General features: G+C 45.8%; 2 protein-coding genes across 2 annotated transcripts in view; one reads left to right on the top strand and one right to left on the bottom strand.

The window, feature by feature from the left end:
- Nucleotides 1-3,359, top strand: part of LOC130206152 (phospholipid phosphatase-related protein type 5-like) — a 36,376-nt gene extending 33,017 nt beyond the window's left edge. Inside the window, exon 6 of the mRNA XM_056433960.1 lies at nt 2,046-3,359. Within this exon, the coding sequence (XP_056289935.1) occupies nt 2,046-2,075 (30 nt within the window). The 3' untranslated portion in view covers nt 2,076-3,359. The remainder of the gene's footprint in view (nt 1-2,045) is intronic.
- A 4,116-nt stretch (nt 3,360-7,475) lies between these two features.
- Nucleotides 7,476-21,731, bottom strand: snx7 (sorting nexin 7). Its single transcript, XM_056433959.1, has 9 exons — nt 21,473-21,731; nt 19,187-19,393; nt 18,029-18,139; nt 14,652-14,810; nt 13,834-14,032; nt 13,012-13,211; nt 12,593-12,679; nt 11,108-11,260; nt 7,476-7,994 (listed from the first exon to the last, which is right to left on the bottom strand). The coding sequence occupies exons 1-9, from the start codon at nt 21,554-21,556 to the stop codon at nt 7,911-7,913; spliced, it is 1,284 nt and encodes a 427-aa protein (XP_056289934.1). The 5' UTR covers nt 21,557-21,731; the 3' UTR covers nt 7,476-7,910.
- Between the last annotated feature and the right edge of the window lie 581 nt (nt 21,732-22,312).

Consider the following 22,312-nt stretch of genomic DNA (forward strand, 5'->3'; position numbering starts at 1 on the left):
TGTCTCCTGTCTTCCTCTCCGACGAAACGCATCTAAACATAGAGAACAGGCGACTGCTCTCTGATCCTCCAGCGCTCAGACTCCCTGCCGAGAGCCGGCGCTCAGTCGCTTGTAAAGAACAGAAATTCCTCCACGCTCTCACCTCGGCTCCACGACGGGCTCGGGGTGGAGAATCGACGGCTCTAAAAATAGCTCGGCGTAAAGACGCCGGAAGCCAAACGAGCCCCAGTGAACAAAATGTCACGACAGAAAATTAATCCCACGCTTTTTCTTCTTCTTTGGTGGAAGGAAATGCAGAATCCAGCCGGACGACGCCACGGACAATCATTTAAAAACGTGATTTCACAGAAAGATGAATAAAGAAACGGCATTCAATGATTTTATCAGATTTTGCACCAAATCTGCTTCGTGGAAATTTGAGCTGATTAATTAAACAGCCTCGAAACGTTCTCAATCAGGGTGTGAGTTAAGGCTTTTTACCAGATTTTAAGTAGGGAAGGGCGTCATGGCTGCTTTACACGGTCTGATACTCATGGTCCACCGTCATATCTGATCAACAAGGACGTTCCACTGGTGTGAAGAAGACAGGAATCTGCAACAGGAGGCAGATCTTATGAGGCGGCCATGAGACGGGGAAACTAAGAGGAGACATCAGACCAGCGGGTCCAGTGGACCCTAAGAGACGAGGAGTCACCAAGGCTCTGGGAGGAAGCAGAGTTATAATGTGTGATGGAGAGGTGAACATTCATCCATAAGGAGAGAGGAGAGGAGCTCAGTGTATCCTAAACGTCCATAAGGAGAGAGGAGAGGAGAGAGGTGCTCAGTGTATCCTAAACGTCCATAAGGAGAGAGGAGAGAGGAGCTCAGTGTATCCTAAACGTCCATAAGGAGAGAGGAGAGAGGAGCTCAGTGTATCCTAAACGTCCATAAGGAGAGAGGAGAGGAGAGAGGTGCTCAGTGTATCCTAAACGTCCATAAGGAGAGAGGAGAGAGGAGCTCAGTGTATCCTAAACGTCCATAAGGAGAGAGGAGAGGAGAGGTGCTCAGTGTATCCTAAACGTCCATAAGGAGAGAGGAGAGAGGAGCTCAGTGTATCCTAAACGTCCATAAGGAGAGAGGAGAGAGGAGCTCAGTGTATCCTAAACGTCCATAAGGAGAGAGGAGAGGAGAGAGGTGCTCAGTGTATCCTAAACGTCCATAAGGAGAGAGGAGAGGAGAGGAGCTCAGTGTATCCTAAGCGTCCATAAGGAGAGAGGAGAGGAGAGAGGAGCTCAGTGTATCCTAAACGTCCATAAGGAGAGAGGAGAGGAGAGAGGAGCTCAGTGTATCCTAGACGTCCATAAGGAGCGAGGAGAGAGGAGAGGAGCTCAGTGTATCCTAAATGTCCATAAGGAGAGAGGAGCTCAGTGTATCCTAGACGTCCATAAGGAGAGAGGAGAGGAGCTCAGTGTATCCTAAGTGTCCATAAGGAGAGAGGAGAGGAGAGAGGAGCTCAGTGTATCCTAAACGTCCAAAAGGAGAGAGGAGAGAGGAGCTCAGTGTATCCTAAGCGTCCATAAGGAGAGAGGAGAGGAGAGAGGAGCTCAGTGTATCCTAAACGTCCATAAGGAGAGAGGAGAGGAGAGAGGAGCTCAGTGTATCCAAAGCGTCCATAAGGAGAGAGGAGAGAGGAGCTCAGTGTATCCTAAACGTCCATAAGGAGAGAGGAGAGGAGAGAGGAGCTCAGTGTATCCTAGACGTCCATAAGGAGAGAGGAGCTCAGTGTATCCTAGACGTCCATAAGGAGAGAGGAGAGGTTAATATACCAGAAGTTTCCTTTAAACCGTCTCAGATCCAGAACATCTTTCTTTCTGCTTTTCTATTTTGACCTTCACCGATCCTGTTCTTTGGATATTCTCCTCACCTGTGGCTGAATGTCCTCGTTTGGCTTCTGTTCCTACGGAGCCGACCTGGAATCACTTTTGAGGAGTTTAGTCCAAACAACGTGTGCCGAGCGCCTCGTCGCCTCCAGATGATCCTCATCCTGTTGTGTTTCCTCCCTTCAGAATCACATCGCCTTCGCTGAGGTCACATGACGTGGAGTCGGCCGTGTGGCAGACCCACTGGACGTCCACGCTCTTCACCGTCCAGTCCAGCTAACCGGAGCACCCCCCCCCGTGTGTCTGTAGTTCTTCTGTCTCTTCATCCGGGCCTCCGTTGTGCAGCTTCTCGTATATATTTAAGGGAAACAGAAGAGACGAGCCGGTGACCCCGACGCGCTTCCTCCATCTATGCACTTCTTCTGGACTCCGGCCTCTCAAACGAAGCGCCGCCGCGGACTGGTTGGACATTGTGGGACACCGGAGGAACCAGTGAAGAACTGGACTCTGCCCCGAGGTCAAAGGTCATGGTGTGGTTATTAGAAGAAGAAAAAACAGCCTCCGTTCCATGAAGATGGCCGTTCGTCGTTAAGTCTAAGACCCAACTGAGAAGGTGTTGTTCTGTCTTCACTTGACCTTCGTGACCTTCAGAGTCGGACATTGACTGCTGGGCCCATATTCATCAAACGGATTAATGTGAACTCAAATGAAAGATAAAACTAAACACTCACATGCATAATCATTAGAGCCATCTAGTAAATGTCATTTCACTTAAAATACCCTAAAATAAAGAGAGCTCCTCCAGGCTGAAGCAACAGGTGTAACTCAGGACCAGGAGGTCGTCTAGACAACATGGAGACAGTTACTGACAGTTTATTGACAGTTTATTGACCATTTATTGACAGTTTATTGACCATTTATTGACAGTTTATTGACAGTTTATTGACAGTTACTGACAGTTTATTGACAGTTTATTGACAATTTATTGACAGTTTATTGACAGTTTATTGACCATTTATTGACCATTTATTGACAGTTTATTGACCATTTATTGACAGTTTATTGATAGTTTATTGACAGTTTATTGACAGTTTATTAATAATTAATTTGGCAGTTTATTGACAGTATATTGACAGTCTATTGGCAGTTTATTGACAGTATATTGGCAGTTTATTGGCAGTTAATTGACAGTTTATTGGCAGTTTATTGACAGTTTATTAACAATTTATTGAAGCTTTTTGCTTTCATAAAATGACGAGGATGACGAGCGAAATGTTTAAATAAATCTTACACATCTTATAAATATAGACGTGGTAAATCGAGCACGCAGGCAACTCGCGTTTCAATGTTTACAATAAACGGCCGACAAATATATAACTTCAACAAACGTTAAAATAACATGACGGCGAGATGAAAAGCATTCGGGGGAGGAGCCTGAACCCAGCGTCTTTATTCAACGAGTCAGAACAACACAGAATAAATGTTTAAAAAAGAAACTCATGATGTTCCCGCGTCACGGTTATGTAACGGCGGTCTGACGCCGGTGGCGCCCGCCGTGTCTGTGGTGTGACATCATCGCTCCACTGGGCTGAAGTCATGAGTGGCCTCACAACAATCTGACTTCATTCCACAAATCACCAGACCCTCCGTGTTTCTGTCCACGCAGCGTTAACGCGTCATCTCAGGAATCCATCCCAGCAAACAGGAAGTGGTGGTTTGCACATTTGTCCGGGTCCAATCTTTGAAGTGCACTCAGGCTGATTAATGAGCATCGTTTACTGTGGGTTGCAAATATATATATATATATATATATATGTATATATATATATATTGATCCGCCATCAGCTTTTCATTCATAGATGCTCTCGAACTGTTCATATGGCTGCTTCACCGCTACGACAACATTCTGGAGGGTTTAGGGGTCGTGACCTCTGACCTCTGACCCCTCCGCGGTCGATGTCATCAATGATAGACATGAAGGAGGGCAGGACGACTGTCATTGGAGCCCCTGAGCGAGAGGGGCGGGACTAAGGAAGGGTCACATGTGTACAACGGAAAGCTTTGATAAATATGGGCTCAGGTCAAAGTAGAAAGTGTGTGTGTGTGTGTGTGTGTGTGTGTGTGTGTGTGTGTGTGTGTGTGTGTGTGTGTGTGTGTGTGTGCAGTATACAGTCAACTCCTCCAATCAAAAGCCGCATCAGACAATCACCGCTCCCTCCTGCTTGTTCCCGCCTCCTTCCTGTTGTTACTCACAGGTCAGAGGTCAGAGGTCGCAGGTCTCGTAACACAACGCACTGCAACCGACTGTCACACTGAAGCCGGTCGCCGTCGGTGATTCGCGTGAAAGCAAAACAGTCCCGAGGTCATGCGGACGCACATTATTGAATGCATTTATGAGTCACATGCTATCAAAGGGATGCAGAGACACGCTGGACAGGGGTCACCTGGGCCGGTCACACTGCTGGTGTGTGTGTCACAGCTCACAGCCAATCAGGACACAGAAGGCTTGTTGTTGCACTCTTTCTTTCATCATTTTAATGCAATCTGGTCCACTTCTTCGGTACATTCAATCATCAATTACTATATATATATATATAAATTTTTTTTAATATGTATTTTATATATTTATATATGTATATATATAAATATATATCTATATTCATATATTTATACATATATTTTATATCTTTATATATGTATATATTTATATATGTATATATATATAGATATGTTTATAAATACATATATATATGTATATATTTATATATATAAATATGCCTATTTATTTATATAAATAACTATATATATATATGTATATCTGCATCGTTCTTCTTCCGGCTTCATTTCCACCAGGAGACAGGAACGCAGTGGAGGTTGTGATGCTGTTGCCCCTTCAAATGTCTATTTTTGTAACAACCACTGAAGCACTTATATAATAATAATTATAATGATAATAGTAATAATAATATAATAAGGACCCCAGACAGCAGCACTTTAAATCAAGCTGTGACTCATCGCTCATGGAAACAAACAAGCAGAATATTCAGGACTCAAAAGGTTTCTGCTATATAAAAGAAAACAGCTATAATGACCTATATATAATGAACAATACATACATCCTGTTGGTCATATTCTATATTCTGATTTGTGTCTATTTTCTTATGACTGTGCACTGTGTGAGTGTTCTCCATAAACGTCCAGTAGCTGCTTTTGCTTCTTAATGTCATTTTAACTCAAATGAGGTATATTTCATGTTATTGTTCAGAAATACAGGTTTTATACTTTATGAATAGTGTTATGTTGATATTTCTGCAACACTCCTTTATTTCCTGAACGTGTCGTTTTGATCTTTTCGGTGTGATTTCTTTGCTCAGTGGAACAAACTGTATGGATGTCGTTGCTCCTCTATTACAATGATTTTTATATTATTCACGTTTCTTTTCAAAATGTTCTTTCTTTTCAACTTGAGTTCAAATTGTGACCTTTTACACTGTAGAAAAAATCAATTTACAGCCTTTGAATAAAAAACTAAACAATGAAGGATTTCACATTGAGCTGCAGAACTGGACTCATTCCTCTAAAGACATGTATGAAGTATGAAGTAAGATGTATGAAGTATGAAGTAAGATGTATGATGTATGAAGTAAGATGTATGAAGTATGATGTATGAAGTATAATGTATGAAGTAAGATGTATGAAGTATAAAGTATGAAGTATGAAGTATAAAGTATGAAGTAAGATGTATGATGTATGATGTATGAAGTATGAAGTAAGATGTATGAAGTATGAAGTATAAAGTATGAAGTATGAAGTATAAAGTATGAAGTAAGATGTATGATGTATGAAGTATGATGTATGAAGTATGAAGTATGATTACATTCCATCCACTCAGTTGGGGACAACCGAAGGAATTAAGTAAATTCACTTCCCCACAGAAGAGCCTCCAGCCTCCTAACCAGGACCCTGAGGCCGTCATGACAACGCCGAGCAGACACACTGGGAACTCCTGGTTCTGTGGAATGGTTCAGAGAAGAAAGACTTGATAACTACTGCACATGTAGTTAGAATTGGGGAGCAGGTGGTGATTGGTCCCAGCTGGAGCCCTGGAAGGTGAGGCCGGGGGGGGGGGGGGGGGATGTGGGTCAGTTTGAGGTTCTTACCGATGGTCACTGTACCGACGCTACAGCAGAGCAATGCACCTGAAAGAGACGGGGAGACATCAATGAGAGCAAAAGTACGTATATATATAAATATATGCATATATTTATGTATATATAAAAATATATAGACATAAATATATATTTAAATATATATATATAAATATATACATATATAAATATATAAAATACATATAAAAAATCTATGTATAAATATATGAATATATATATATATACATATATAAAATACATATTAAAAAATATATGTATATATATATATTTATAGATGTAAAAGTGTGTGTGTGTGTGTCTGTGTGTGTGTGTGTTTCAGTGCTGCCTCCATCCCGTTCGGCATGTCTTACATAATATGATAATATTCAACGCTGCAGCCAATGAGATCATTTGAATGGATCTCTCTCCACCTGCAGTGTGTGTGTGTGTGTGTGTGTGTGTGTGTGTGTGTGTGTGTGTGTGACTCCAGAGTCTCCTTTAACATGTTCAGGGTTCTGGTTATGTGCGTCTTCACTTTTGTAGTTTTATGTTTTATTTCACACAAGTAGAAAAAACAAGCCGCCGCAGTGGAGATAATCATAAAGTCTTATTATTTATTATTATTATAACGTTTAATTATGTTCATTATTGTTGTTTTTGGATGTTTCTGTTGTATTCCACTATCCTCAAATATTAGAGTGTGTGGAATATCACATATAGGGGACTCACACACACATACGCACACAAACACATACAGATACACACACACACAAAGTTCTTTTCGACTCTTTTTAAAACATTTTGAACATAATAAAATCATTTTGAGTTAAAATAGATTTTGTCTGAGGGATAAAACTGAACATCTCTTGATGTTTGTCTTTATTTCCTCTGAACTGAAACGAGTCCTCTTCTGAATCCTCCAGGAGGTTCAGACTTATGTTATGAAGTAGAATAAAGAGATCCATAAACAATCAGAAGAGTCAGAGTGGTTCTCAACATGAGGGATGGGGACCCCTGGGGGTACGTGAAGGTACTACACGTGAGTTAAAAATATATATATTTAAAATTAGTATCCTTTAAAAATCGTTATTTAATAAATATTCAATTAAATATAAATGTAAGTTCATAAACTTAATGTTATAGATTATATTTAATCACACTAAATCACTTCAGTGAAACGACCATCGAGCGTCACTGGCGACAGGCTCCGCCTCCTCTGGTCCCTCCAGTCCTGTCTAAAACCCCTCGATGGAGCCAGGTGCATGCTGGGTAGCGGGTTAGCTTAGCGTCAGTGTGTGCTCACATCAGCCGTTTGCACCACGATATGAAGCCTCGAGAATTATATCAACGTTTTTAAAACCCATAATCACATTATTATTTACACTAATTATTATAATGCATTTAAAAATTAAAAATAAAGCATATAGTACACAATGACGCCTGCAAACAAACAACAAGCCAACAGTGGTGAAGTTCATCACACATTTGGGTTTAATGTGCATTTGTTTGTCCAGAAAATGATTTAAACAAACAAGTAACGGAATGAGACGTTACCACCAACCAGTGGAGCCCTGGTGCATTCTGGGATTATTAATATTATTATTAGTTTGGCTTTTTGGACGCAGCACGCCCGAAACACGAGGGAAATATTGACAACATGAGTCATCCACACACATCCTGTTTCTACAAAGATAAAGCATAACGAAGAAGAGCTTCTTCTTCTTCTTTTGGCACACAGTGGACTGTAAACACCTCACAGGGGAGATCTGGGTCGGCTTGAGAGACGAGAGATCATCACTGGAACGGTGGGCTGGGATCTACTTCTTTGGCCAGAGAGAGAGAGAGAGAGAGAGAGAGAGAGAGAGAGAGAGAGAGAGAGAGAGAGAGAGGGCTTGGGTTCAGTCTATATTTGGATGTCTTCCCCGTCTCGCTGCTCTCTGGGCTCCACTCTCTGAGACAGGAGGAAGGACTCCCACACAGCCAGGCACTGAGAGAGGAAGAAGCATCATCATCGTCATCATCGTCATAGAACTCGGCTGAAAGGTTGTGCATTACATTGATTTTGAATGGAAAATATAATTGGCATAGACTTCTATACTACCAGAGGCATCGCCCCCTGGTGGCCAGGAGAGAGAATGCAGCTTTAACACATGAAGCGGACTTCTATACAACCAGAGGCATCGCCCCCTGGTGGTCAGGAGAGAGAATGCAGCTTTAACACATGAAGCGTAGACTTCTATACAACCAAGGCATCGCCCCCTGGTGGTCAGGAGAGAGGATGCAGCTTTAACACATGAAGCGTAGACTTCTATACAACCAGAGGCATCGCCCCCTGGTGGTCAGGAGAGAGGATTACCTCCTCATCTGAACAACTGTTCATGCGTTCAGGAGCGCCGGCGGTGGAAAGGTCAACATGTCACATCCCAAGTGACCGTTTGCTGTAAGTTGCCATGTTTGTGTAAATGTTGAATGTTTTCCGTCTCTTCCTCCTCTAAACGTCCTGCTGTGTTTCCAGAGCAGCTGTTGAGACGACTCCAGTCCAACAAACAGATATTCACATTCTATTCACACGGGAACATCACAATAACCTCCTCATATTGATATCCCCTCCGAGGCGGTGTGCCTGTTTCTACCTGGTAACCGTGGCAACACTGACAATGCCCCTCTCGGCTATTTACGGCGGCAGAAGAAGAAGAAGAAGAGGAACTCGGCTCCTCAGGAGTCTGCAGCTGGAGGACGAGCCCCGGATGTGAGGACCAGTCGTCCCGAGTCCACTTCCTGTAGACAGAAGCTCAACATGCGGACTCATCCTCATTAGGCTCCGCCCACACAGCGATCGGACCACATGGTGGGTTCAGGGCCAGCATCCTGCAGTTATTGTTCCTCACGTAGCTGACGGAGGTCCTCGGGAGGTTCGTCACAGCCGTACGCAAAGCGACGTAATGGGCTCTCCGGTCCGGAGAGGACCAGGAAATGAGTCGGCCCGCCTTCCTCCATCTTCATCAGGTCTCACCTCAGAGTCCTCCGCTACAGTCCGCCCAGACGGTATGGAACCCCCTACCTCACCCTACCTCACCCTACCTCACCCTACCCTTCCTCACTCTACCTCACCCTACCTCACCCTACCCTACCCTACCTCACCCTACCCTACCTCACCCTACCCTTCCTCACTCTACCTCACCCTACCTCACCCTACCCTACCTCACTCTACCTCACCCTACCTCACCCTACCCTACCTCACCCTACCCTACCTCACTCTACCTCACCCTACCCTACCTCACTCTACCTCACCCTACCCTACCTCACCCTACCCTACCTCACCCTACCCTACCTCACCCTACCTCACCCTACCCTTCCTCACTCTACCTCACCCTACCTCACCCTACCCTACCTCACTCTACCTCACCCTACCCTACCTCACCCTACCTCACTCTACCATCGTCCTGGATCCCGCCCCCTCAGTCCTCCCAGACAGATCCAACCCTCCCAGGTGCCGGCGGTCTTATTAGACCCCCACAGTGCTCCACTCTAATAAATCACCCGGCCCGTGGCGCCGCTCGCCCTCACCTGCACAACAAACGACCTCATCGCAGAGTTATTGTCTGGCTCGGCGCCGTGGAATCCAGGGGGAATAAAAAGAGTTGAATGCATTTTTAATTCATTGCAACTCGTTTACTGTGTGAGCCAAATAATAATAATAAGTCACTGGAATTAAATCAGGTTCAGGTTATGCATCGTTTTCATTAGACGTCTGACGCCCCCCTGGATTCCTTCATTTGAAGCGTGGTTGTGAAATAAATAAATAGGTCTTGCTCATACTTCTGGATGGCCCCCTGTATCAAGGTAGTCGCGACGGAGCCACGCCGGAGCTCCAGCACGCCTCCCGTCAAAACTACAATGGCGCCGACGGGTTCTCGGTGGAGAACTCGGCAGATGAACGCAGAGGGGGCGGAGCCTAACGTACATTCGGCTCTGCACGCCCCTCTCTGGGATTGACACCGCGGCCACGGGTCGCTTTTAAAGAGACGTACGAGACATTTTATAATCGGGATTATTGGAATCCGATCTAAACCGCCTCCAGATTGGGTTTTGAGAGTGAGCAGAAGAGGTTTGAAATGTTTAGTTTTTAGTTAATAATTCATCCGTTCCATTATTATTGCTCTCCATCTGAACAATGGAAGCCTTTCATGCAGCACACAAAATAATTAATGTTCCTGGAATCTTCGACGTGGCGGTGCTACACAACTGGGGAGCATTAGCCTCGTTGCTCTGCGGCGCTGATCCACGACGTAAAGCTCAGGAACTGGGCGTGGCCTCGCTCATCCGGGAGCCTTTTGGCTCCTGGATCTTAAACTAATTCTCTTCTGGTATTCGCTCGTTTGTTTTCTCGGGCTCTTGTAATGTTCGAGGGACAGAACAGAGACGTTGACGTGTGTCCCTTCGGCTCCAACAGGGGAAGAGCTGGACCCTCGTGTTCAGGAGGGAGGAAACGTGACGCGCTGCTGCCCTCTGGTGGCAGAGCGCCGGTCTGCACCGCCAGAAGAAGAGGAGCAACCAGGACAAGAATAAAGATGCTTTACATCTAAATGAGAACTAAATAGAGCAACTTGCTGTCAGAATTTGACAAAACTTATGCTCAAAGTCCACCGAGTTCCTTCTGGGGACTTTGTACTCCATCTCATGGTCTTCATCAGCAGCTTTCATCATGAGCTGAGTTCATCTCCAGATGTGAACTGGTTGTATAGAAGTCCATGCTTCATGTGTTAAAACTGCATTCTCTCTACCAACCACCAGGGGGCGGCGACTCTGGTTGTATATAAGTCTATGATTCATGTGTTGAAGCTGCATTCTCTCTACTGACCACCAGGGGGTGACTCCTGGTTGTATAGAAGTCTATGCTTCATGTGTTAAAACTGCATTCTCTCTCCTGACCACCAGGGGGTGACTCCTCTGGTTGTATAGAAGTCTATGCTTCATGTGTTAAAGCTGCATTCTCTCTCCTGACCACCAGGGGGCTCCTCTGGTTGTATAGAAGTCCATGCTTCATTTAACTGTGATTCCATCCGTAACCTTTGCTATGACGTCGTCTCTCCAGCTCACCTGCTCGTAGTAGTCCACGTTCTTCTCGGCGGTGGACAGGAAGGCTGATCTGAGGTCAGCTCTCATGCCGCTCCGCCAGCGGGTCCAGTCGCCCCTCAAGGCGTTGTTGGCCATCTCCACGCGGCCCGCCAGACCGTCCACCTCCTCCTGCAGCTGCCAGTGGAACACATGAAGCAACAAGATGAACACAGTGTGACGCGCACATGACCCGTGTAGCACAAATATCATCATCATCATCAGAATGAACAGAAGATCCTGTTGGTTATTCAGAGAGGAAGAAATGTAGCTCTGGTTCTGATGAGTGAAGCTGAAGTGGAAGTGTATTAAAGCTGCATTCTCTCTCCTGACCACCAGGGGGCGACTCCTCTGGTCGTATAGAAGTCTATGCTTCATGTGATAAAGCTACATTCTCTCTCCTGACCCCCAGGGGGCGACTCCTCTGGTTGTATAGAAGTCTATGCTTCATGTGTTAAAGCTGCATTCTCCCTCGTGACTACCAGGGGGCGACTCATCTGGTTGTATAGAAGTCTATGCTTCATGTGTTAAAGCTGCATTCTCCCTCGTGACTACCAGGGGGCGACTCCTCTGGTTGTATAGAAGTCTATGCTTCATGTGTTAAAGCTGCATTCTCCCTCGTGACCACCAGGGGGCTCCTCTGGTTGTATATAAGTCTATATAGTGACTACTTCTCTTTCCCTCAGTAAACACTGTAAACATGAGTTTACGTCTCTACTTCTATACAGCGTGGTGTGTTCAAGTACTTCTTAAACACAGGAGACTTTCTAGACTTCGTCAGGTCGTTAGCGTCCTGTTGTGATCAAATAGTGACACAGCAACACTAATGGGAACATAATGTGGAATGTGTTTAATTACCGTGAGAACTGATGAATATGCATGAGTGAAACATTTAAATGAAATAGATAAATGTTTTTATTCTTTAGTTAGTCGTCCTCTACGCAGACGGCTGGTCCAATGAGATGAGGCGTTCAGGGACTGCAGCTAAACGTGTATGGACCTATTAAACAGCTCATATGATGAGTTATTAGTATTAGTTAACTATTAGGTGCATAGACGCGTGAGCATTGTGTTTAACCACACTCTGTGAAGACCCTGAAGTACCCGTCATATGAGCTCTCCTCAGCTGAGCCGTCTGACATTCAGACCCACGATTCACTCGAGTTCAATAACAACGGACGCTGAACATGGGCCACACACACACACACACACACACACACACACACACACACACACACACACACACACACACACACACACACACACACACACACACACCTACACACACACACACACACACACACACACACACACACACACACACACACACACACACACACACACACACACACACACACACACACACACACACACACACACACACACACACACACACACTACAACATATAAAGTTATAAACATAAAGACTAACTTTGTAATGTTGTCTGGGAAGAGGGGAGGGATGCTTACCGCCTCCTGGTCCGTGCGCCTGGAAGCCAGCGCCAGGTTCTTGGCTTCGAACTCGGCCTGGATGTTGTCTCTGCGTCTCATCACGGCCTAGAGAGGAAGGAGAACCGTTACACACTGACGCTGGTCTCTGCCGGTCTCTGCTGGTCTCTGCTGGTCCCCCAGAGTCCTAAGATATGCAGGTTTTCTTTGGAGCGTCATCGCCTGAAGACTCAGACTCGCTGTTTTTCTGCTGGCTCACGAGGCCTTCAGGTCCTGGACTCTCCGTCTGGAGGCCTTCAGGTGTACGTGGGCCACCACCAGACCTCCTGGTCAGGGGGTTGCCCGACCGGTCGTATTCCCCGTGACGACGGCGTGCGGCCGTATCCTACATGATGGCGCCGTGCGGTCGTATTCCCCGTGACGGCGGCGTGCGGACTCACCTTCAGGGTCTCGGTGTAGAGGACGTACTCGTGCAGCGCCGGGACCAGGACCTCGGACAGGTGCTGGATCTGCCGGTCCGACTCCGTGCTGCAGCGCTCCACGCAGCCGGCCACGCCGTTCAGGGGCCCCGCCAGCTTCTCCTCTGACTCCGCCCACTGGGCGTAGGCGGGGCTGTACTGCTTCAGCTCCTCCAGGTACTCTGGGGGAGGAGCAGAGGAGGCGGAGCTTCAACAATAACTTATAGAAATAGACATTAAAGACGCCTCAGTGTTAAAGTGAGAAGTTTCATTCACATATTATTTTAGGGGTCAGTGTTCCACCACTGACTGAACTAAAAATACATCCGGGCTCTTTAACATTTAACATTTCAAAATATACTTATTTAGGCTGACAGGATATTAGCAATTATCATAGAAATGGCAATAATAAGACTATTAGATAATAATAAGACTATTAGATAATAATAAGATTATTAGGCAGTAGTCTACGGATTAAAAAAATAATAATCAGAAAACATAAGTCAGACGATCATATTCAATGTGATTCTTATTTTTTTGTGGTTATTTATTGTTCTAATTTTTTTCTAACAACTATCAACAATTATAATTATTATTTTGTGTTTTAGAATTCAAAATTATATTTATTGATTTTTGTGTGTGTACCTAGTCCAGACACCTCAGATAGGACACACAACAAAGAACACAAACAACACACTAATACAGATCATCACTATGAGAGGATGTTATGGGGGGGTGCTGCCCCTCCTGGTGACATCAGGGCAACGTTCTCTCGAGTTGCCCCGGTGGGGTCCTGGTCCCTACCTCTCTGCTCCTTGATGATCCTCTGCGTGACCTTGTCCACGGAGCAGATCTTGTTGCTGAAGTCCTCCACGTAGTCCTGCATCAGGCAGAACTCCTCCGGCCGGCTCTTCAGGCCCCGCACCGCGTGGGCCGCGGCGCGCACCGTGTCCCCCATGCGGCTCAGGAAGCCCGGGCCCTGCTTCTTGTGGGGCAGCAGGTCCTGGGGGGTGGGGGCAAGTTCACAAAGGTTCAGACTGATGGGCTGTGACCATCTAAAGACATGGAACAGATCACATTCACAACACCGTTAGCTCTGTGGTTAGCCTAGCTTAGCATAAAGGCTGGAAGCAAGCTAGCCTGGCTCCGCCCCCAAAACATACACCCGGAAACAGTCAAGAGGAGGCAACACAGGACATGAGAGAGAGAGAGAGAGAGAGAGATGTAAAGAGAGAGAGAGGGGGGGAGAGGGAGAGAGGTGTAAAGAGAGAGAGAGAGAGGGAGAGATGTAAAGAGAGAGAGAGAGAGGGAGGGAGAAAGAGAGAGAGATGTAAAGAGAGAGAGAGGGGGGTAGAGGGAGAGAGAGAGAAGGGGGAGAGGGAGATGTAAAGAGAAAGAGAGGGGGCGAGAGGGAGGGAGAGAGAGAGATGTAAAGAGAGAGAGAGGAGAGAGGAGAGAGAGAGAGGGGGGGAGAGAGAGAGAGAGGGAGAGAGAGACAGAGAGAGAGACAGAGAGAGAGGGAGAGAGAGAGAGAGAGAGACAGAGAGAGAGACAGAGAGAGAGAGAGAGGGGAGAGAGAGAGAGAGAGAGAGAGAGAGAGAGAGAGAGAGAGAGAGAGAGACCTGTGCCGTGAGGAAGGCCTTGAGGCTCTGGCTGTGCGTCAGCACGTGGTGCTCCGAGGTCTTCCTCAGGAAGCGCTCCAGCGCTCTCCTCCTCCTCTCGATGAAGTCCTGGTTGAAGCGCTCCACCATGCCCTTCATCACAAACTTCTCCGGCAGCGGCTGAGGACACAGGAGACGAGGAGACAAGGACACAGGAGACAAGGACACAGGAGACAAAGACACAGGTAGGTTCATGGTCTACCTGTCACAGAGGCCTCTCTCTCTCTCTCTCGCTCGCTGCTCAGGTGGACTTGAAACCATGGATGATATGCATCATCCAGGTGTGTGAGTATATGTGTGTACAGGTGTGTGAGTATATGTGTGTACAGGTGTGTGAGTATATGTGTGTACAGGTGTGTGAGTATATGTGTGTACAGGTGTGTGAGTATATGTGTGTACAGGTGTGTGAGTATATGTGTGTACAGGTGTGTGAGTATATGTGTACAGGTGTGTGAGTATATGTGTATACAGGTGTGTGAGTATATGTGTGTACAGGTGTGTGAGTATATGTGTACAGGTGTGTGAGTATATGTGTGTACAGGTGTGTGAGTATATGTGTGTACAGGTGTGTGAGTATATGTGTGTACAGGTGTGTGAGTATATGTGTGTACAGGTGTGTGAGTATATGTGTGTACAGGTGTGTGAGTATATGTGTGTACAGGTGTGTGAGTATATGTGTGTACAGGTGTGTGAGTATATGTGTGTACAGGTGTGTGAGTATATGTGTGTACAGGTGTGTGAGTATGTGTACAGGTGTGTGAGTATATGTGTGTACAGGTGTGTGAGTATATGTGTGTACAGGTGTGTGAGTATATGTGTGTACAGGTGTGTGAGTATATGTGTGTGTGCAGGTGTGTGAGTATATGTGTGTGTGCAGGTGTGTGAGTATATGTGTGTACAGGTGTGTGAGTATATGTGTGTACAGGTGTGTGAGTATATGTGTGTACAGGTGTGTGAGTATATGTGTGTACAGGTGTGTGAGTATATGTGTACAGGTGTGTGAGTATATGTGTGTACAGGTGTGTGAGTATATGTGTACAGGTGTGTGAGTATATGTGTGTACAGGTGTGTGAGTATATGTGTGTGTGAGTATGTGTGTGTACAGGTGTGTGAGTATATGTGTACCGGTGTGTTAGTATATGTGTGTACAGGTGTGTGAGTATATGTGTGTACAGGTGTGTGAGTATATGTGTGTACAGGTGTGAGTATATGTGTGTACAGGTGTGTGAGTATATGTGTGTACAGGTGTGTGAGTATATGTGTGTGAGTAGGTGTGTAAGTATATGTGTGTACAGGTGTGTGAGTATATGTGTGTACAGGTGTGTGAGTATGTGTGTACAGGTGTGTGAGTATATGTGTGTGTGCAGGTGTGTGAGTATATGTGTGTACAGGTGTGTGAGTATATGTGTGTGTGTACAGGTGTGTGAGTATATGTGTGTGTGTACAGGTGTGTGAGTATATGTGTGTGCAGGTGTGTGAGTATATGTGTGTACAGGTGTGTGAGTATATGTGTGTACAGGTGTGTGAGTATATGTGTGTGAGTATGTGTGTGTACAGGTGTGTGAGTATATGTGTGTACAGGTGTGTGAGTATACAGGACTGTCTCAGAAAATTAGAATATTGTGATGAAGTTCTTTATTTTCTGTAATGCAATTAAAAAAACAAAAATGTCATGCATTCTGGATTCATTACAAATCAACTGAAATATTGCAAGCCTTTTATTCTGATTTATTGCTGATTATGGCTTACAGCTTAAGAAAACTCAAATATCCTATCTCTAAATATTAGAATATCTTGAAAAAGTATACTAGTAGGGTATTAAACAAATCACTTGAATTGTCTAATTAACTCGAAACACCTGCAAGGGTTTCCTGAGCCTTGACAAACACTCAGCTGTTATAAATCTTTTTTTTACTTGGTCTGAGGAAATATTAAAATTTTATGAGATAGGATTTTAGAGTTTTCTTAAGCTGTAAGCCATAATCAGCAATATTAAAAGAATAAAAGGCTTGCAATATTTCAGTTGATTTGTAATGAATCCAGAATGCATGACATTTTTGTTTTTTTAATTGCATTACAGAAAATAAAGAACTTTATCACAATATTCTAATTTTCTGAGACAGTCCTGTATGTGTGTGTGCAGGTGTGTGAGTATATGTGTGTACAGGTGTGTGAGTATATGTGTGTGTGCAGGTGTGTGAGTATATGTGTGTACAGGTGTGTGAGTATATGTGTGTGTGCAGGTGTGTGAGTATATGTGTGTACAGGTGTGTGAGTATGTGTGTGTACAGGTGTGTGAGTATATGTGTGTACAGGTGTGTGAGTATATGTGTGTGCAGGTGTGTGAGTATATGTGTGCAGGTGTGTGAGTATATGTGTGTACAGGTGTGTGAGTATATGTGTACAGGTGTGAGTATATGTGTACAGGTGTGTGAGTATATGTGTGTACAGGTGTGAGTATATGTGTGTACAGGTGTGTGAGTATATGTGTGTACAGGTGTGTGAGTATATGTGTGTACAGGTGTGTGAGTATATGTGTGTACAGGTGTGTGAGTATATGTGTGTGTGCAGGTGTGTGAGTATATGTGTGTACAGGTGTGTGAGTATATGTGTGTACAGGTGTGTGAGTATATGTGTGTGCAGGTGTGTGAGTATATGTGTGTACAGGTGTGTGAGTATATGTGTGTACCGGTGTGTGAGTATATGTGTGTACAGGTGTGTGAGTATATGTGTGAACAGGTGTGTGAGTATATGTGTGTGTGCAGGTGTGTGAGTATATGTGTACAGGTGTGTGAGTATATGTGTACAGGTGTGTGAGTATATGTGTGTACAGGTGTGTGAGTATGTGTGTGTACAGGTGTGTGAGTATATGTGTGTGTGCAGGTGTGTGAGTATATGTGTGTGTGCAGGTGTGTGAGTATATGTGTGTGTGCAGGTGTGTGAGTATATGTGTGTACAGGTGTGTGAGTATATGTGTGTGCAGGTGTGTGAGTATATGTGTACCGTGTGAGTATATGTGTACAGGTGTGTGAGTATATGTGTGTGCAGGTGTGTGAGTATATGTGTGTACAGGTGTGTGAGTATATGTGTGTGCAGGTGTGTGAGTATATGTGTGTACAGGTGTGTGAGTATATGTGTGTACAGGTGTGTGAGTATATGTGTGTACAGGTGTGTGAGTATATGTGTGTACCGGTGTGTGAGTATATGTGTGTACAGGTGTGTGAGTATATGTGTGTGCAGGTGTGTGAGTATATGTGTGTACAGGTGTGTGAGTATATGTGTGTACAGGTGTGTGAGTATATGTGTGTGTGTACAGGTGAGGAGCAGCAGGTGCGTACCTGCACGATGAGGGTGGGGTGGGCTTCCTCCAGTTTACTACGGAGCCACGCAAAGTCCTGGTAACGCCGCAGGACCTCGTACTCACTGGAGTCAAACTCGCCCCGCGTGGTCTAGAGAGAGAGAGAACATGATGGAGGTCTCCACCCTGTACCTGACGGAGGTCTCCACCCTGTACCTGACGGAGGTGTCCACCCTGTACCTGACGGAGGTGTCCACCCTGTACCTGACGGAGGTCTCCACCCTGTACCTGACGGAGGTCTCCGCCCTGTACCTGACGGAGGTCTCCACCCTGTACCTGACGGAGGTCTCCGCCCTGTACCTGACGGAGGTCTCCACCCTGTACCTGATGGAGGTCTCCACCCTGTACCTGACGGAGGTCTCCACCCTGTACCTGATGGAGGTCTCCACCCTGTACCTGATGGAGGTCTCCACCCTGTACCTGACGGAGGTCTCCACCCTGTACCTGACGGAGGTGTCCGTGGCTCACCTTGGTCTCCACCCTGTACATGATGAAGGTCTCCACCCTGTACCTGACGGAGGTGTCCGTGGCTCACCTTGGTCTCCACCCTGTACCTGATGGAGGTCTCCACCCTGTACCTGACGGAGGTGTCCGTGGCTCACCTTGGTCTCCACCCTGTACCTGATGAAGGTCTCCACCCTGTACCTGACGGAGGTGTCCGTGGCTCACCTTGGTCTCCACCCTGTACCTGATGGAGGTCTCCACCCTGTACCTGACGGAGGTGTCCGTGGCTCACCTTGGTCTCCACCCTGTACATGATGAAGGTCTCCACCCTGTACCTGACGGAGGTGTCCGTGGCTCACCTTGGTCTCCACCCTGTACCTGATGAAGGTCTCCACCCTGTACCTGACGGAGGTGTCCGTGGCTCACCTTGGTCTCCACCCTGTACCTGATGGAGGTCTCCACCCTGTACCTGACGGAGGTGTCCGTGGCTCACCTTGGTCTCCACCCTGTACATGATGAAGGTCTCCACCCTGTACCTGACGGAGGTGTCCGTGGCTCACCTTGGTCTCCACCCTGTACATGATGAAGGTCTCCACCCTGTACCTGACGGAGGTGTCCGTGGCTCACCTTGGTCTCCACCCTGTACCTGATGGAGGTCTCCACCCTGTACCTGACGGAGGTGTCCGTGGCTCACCTTGGTCTCCACCCTGTACATGATGAAGGTCTCGATGGCGGTGACGTGGCTCTCGGGGTTGTCCACGGTGATGAAGATGTCTTTTTCGTCGGCTCCTCCCTCCTGCTGCTGCTCCTCCCCCTCCTCCTCTTCCTCCTCCGCTCCGTACTGGTTGGCCATGGAGCTGGGGGAGTTGGGCACGGGAGCGCCGTCCGCCAGCGACACGTCCTGCACCGATGAGAGGGACTCCGTTAGCAAAGCGTGCTAACGGAGCTAGCCGCTCAGCATGCTAATTCACCGACCCGTGTGACATCGTGTTTTAAACCGACCCGTTGCACCTGTTCACTAGACGGAGACCTTCTGACCTGCAGGAGTTGATACAACTTTTATTTATTACCTTCGCATTGAAAATGCAGAAGGTTATGTTTTGATCGCCGTGTATTTATTTATTTATTTATTTGTATGCGTGTTATTCGCATAACTCAAAAAGTATTAAACCGAATCGCATGCAATTTGGTGGGATGATTGGTTATTATCCGGGGAACATTTGATTAGATTTTGGGATTGATTGGGTCAAAGGTCAAGGTCATGAAAAGGTCAACATCTTCTTTTTACCATAGCGCGGTCAATTTGTATCCAATTGGTATGCAACTAATGCCAAAATGTTGATAATTCAATGCCCAATCTTGTGATATGCGAAGGTATGCGCTCTACCGAGTGCCCGTTCTAATTTATGAAATGTGGAACAAAGCTTGAAACAGAAGAAACAGGAAGGAGAGACTGGAGGGTGTAGCAACCAGACGTAGCTCCTCAGGCTAATGAACTATTATTATTACACTTATTAGTTCATTAAGTACAAATTTGGGAAACTCCCGTAACCGTTAGGTCGTCGGTTCGAACCCCGCTCTCCCCCTAGTTCATGTAAAGTGTCCTTGAGCAAGGCACTGAACCCCCAGTTACTTCACTGCAGCCCAGAGAAGAATGTACCCACTGTGGGAGTAATACAAGTTTACATTATAATACCCACTAGATTCTGACTCTAAATCACCATCATTTAGAGTCAAATATAATTTTAAAAAGTTAAATATCTTTATTGTACACAGAAATTCTACAAATACTCACTTTATTTTACTTAAAGGATTTTTTTTTAATGAGGATTTAATTTCTGTGTAAAATAAGGATATTTTATAAAGCCCGCATCTACTTAATTGTAGTTATAAGGTTATTCTGGCTACTCGTCTTCTTCACGCTGTATTGAAGAACACATACAACTTTTTTTTAAACCGTCCTTGTTTGGCTCTGGTCCAAGAAATAGTAAATATATCGAGACACTCGAGTATCTCGCTTCAGGGCGCCATCCAAAAATGTGTTTTCATTGCATGGAAACGGACGACAGGACAACGTCATGTCAGTGGAGAGGCCTGTGAGGCTGCAGCCAGTTCACCTGGACTGCTACCTGAGGAGCCACCTGGGGCCTGTGGGCACATCCCAACATACACACCTCCGTATGGGGGGGGGGGGGGGGGGGGTATATGATTGAGGTTAAATATGGTTGGGGGGGGGGGGACAGGAGTGGATGAACAGCGGAGGAGTCCATCCTCTCTTACACAAGTAGATACAGACACACACACACACACACAGACACACACACACACCTAAAGCCACCATATTTACATATTTCAGAATATCACAAGTAACAATCTACAAGTAGATCAATTATATCCAAACTGAATTATCATCATCGAATGACTCGGTCCATGTTTAACTGTCAATGAACCAATAAACCAGCAGCTGGCATGTCAGTGTGCTGCATGGCATGCAGCTCGTGTTCAGAAACCACCATGAACTCAACGCTCCTCACCAGAGCGCCACCGCGTGATGCATCTTCTTCCACATCGACGATCTTTGATGCGTTCAGGCACCGGTAGTAAAACTCATTAAGTACAGTAAAAATGTCACAACACAACGCGTCCTCGTGACCCCGCAAGCAAACACTAGCCTGGAACCTTTGGGCAAATATTGAGGTGGACTTTTTTTATTTTTAACTTTTAATTCGGCTTTTTGTAAAGTTTTGAATCAAGTAGACAGTCAGTAGCGGGGGAGCGAGGCTCTTTAGGTCACCAGCTGATCCAGGACCTGTGGACTCCTTCCTCTTTAAAGGACCGGGGGATGGCCGCTCACTTCCCCGCGGACGAGTAACACCAGACACACGTAAAGAAAAGTATAATTAACGTTAAAGTGGAAGCCGGTGGGTCTCATCCACGTAGAGGAAGACAGTCAATGGAGTCCGCCTCTAACTGTCTGTACCTTGCTGAAAACCTCCAGGTCTTCGTCCTCGTCCAGGTCCAACATGTGTCCCGAGAAGTCCACCGGGACCGTGTGTCCGCTCATCTCGCGCTCAGGCCGGGGGTCGCGAGCTGAACTCAGCTCATCGGACGAAACCTGGAGGAGAAACAAACGGTAAACTTCCACTAAAACTTTCGCAGCGGTTGGAAAAGACTCCGAGGAGCGAGCCGGTATAAATACTTCCGGTGAGCAGTTTTCAAATAAAAGGCCCGGCACTGACATCCCGGGAGGAATCGTGACTCGTTCAACCGACGTTGACAATTTTTTTTTTTAACAACATAGTTTATGATTTAAAGATTATTCAGGAGAGTCCCCCTCTCATTATTTCATTTATTCATCATGTTTGCTATTTTTTCTTTAGGTTTATTTTTACTTGGCGTCCTCCAGGTATCTTTATTGTTTACTCTGTTTACTTTGAAAGTCTGTGTACCATTAAGAGCAACACATATATTTGTCTTTACATACACATATTTCACCCTTAAAGCCGATTTGATTCCGATGAATGATCAACAAGTGAGTCGTTTAAAACGAATTAATACATTTTATTTTGGCGGGGACATGTGACACTTCCGGTAAAGGGCTGTAAACGTGACTGCAGCTGAGCGCGCATTTGCGGAAGTCCCTACATTCTCCAGCTGGCAGAGGAGTGACTCTAAAGGGCTGTTTAGTTTTCCACAAGACTCCAACCAAAGGAAATATAACCGCGATGGAGATATTCTGCACCGGGACATTGCCTCAAATTATTATTACAATAATAATAGTTAATAATAATAAATAATAATTCACGTGAAAGAATGTAAG

Source organism: Pseudoliparis swirei, chromosome 16 (genome assembly GCF_029220125.1).
Source record: "Pseudoliparis swirei isolate HS2019 ecotype Mariana Trench chromosome 16, NWPU_hadal_v1, whole genome shotgun sequence".
NCBI lineage: Eukaryota > Metazoa > Chordata > Actinopteri > Perciformes > Liparidae > Pseudoliparis > Pseudoliparis swirei.

Excerpts from the sequence above, each read along its gene's own strand:
- snx7 (XM_056433959.1), bottom strand. The coding sequence starts at position 21,556 with ATGAGCGGACACACGGTCCCGGTGGACTTCTCGGGACACATGTTGGAC. Across the intron at positions 19,394-21,472 it reads ACCTGGAGGTTTTCAGCAAG|GACGTGTCGCTGGCGGACGG; the intron begins GTACAGACAGTT and ends TCATCGGTGCAG. Across the intron at positions 7,995-11,107 it reads ACGTGGACTACTACGAGCAG|TGCCTGGCTGTGTGGGAGTC; the intron begins GTGAGCTGGAGA and ends TTCCTCTCTCAG.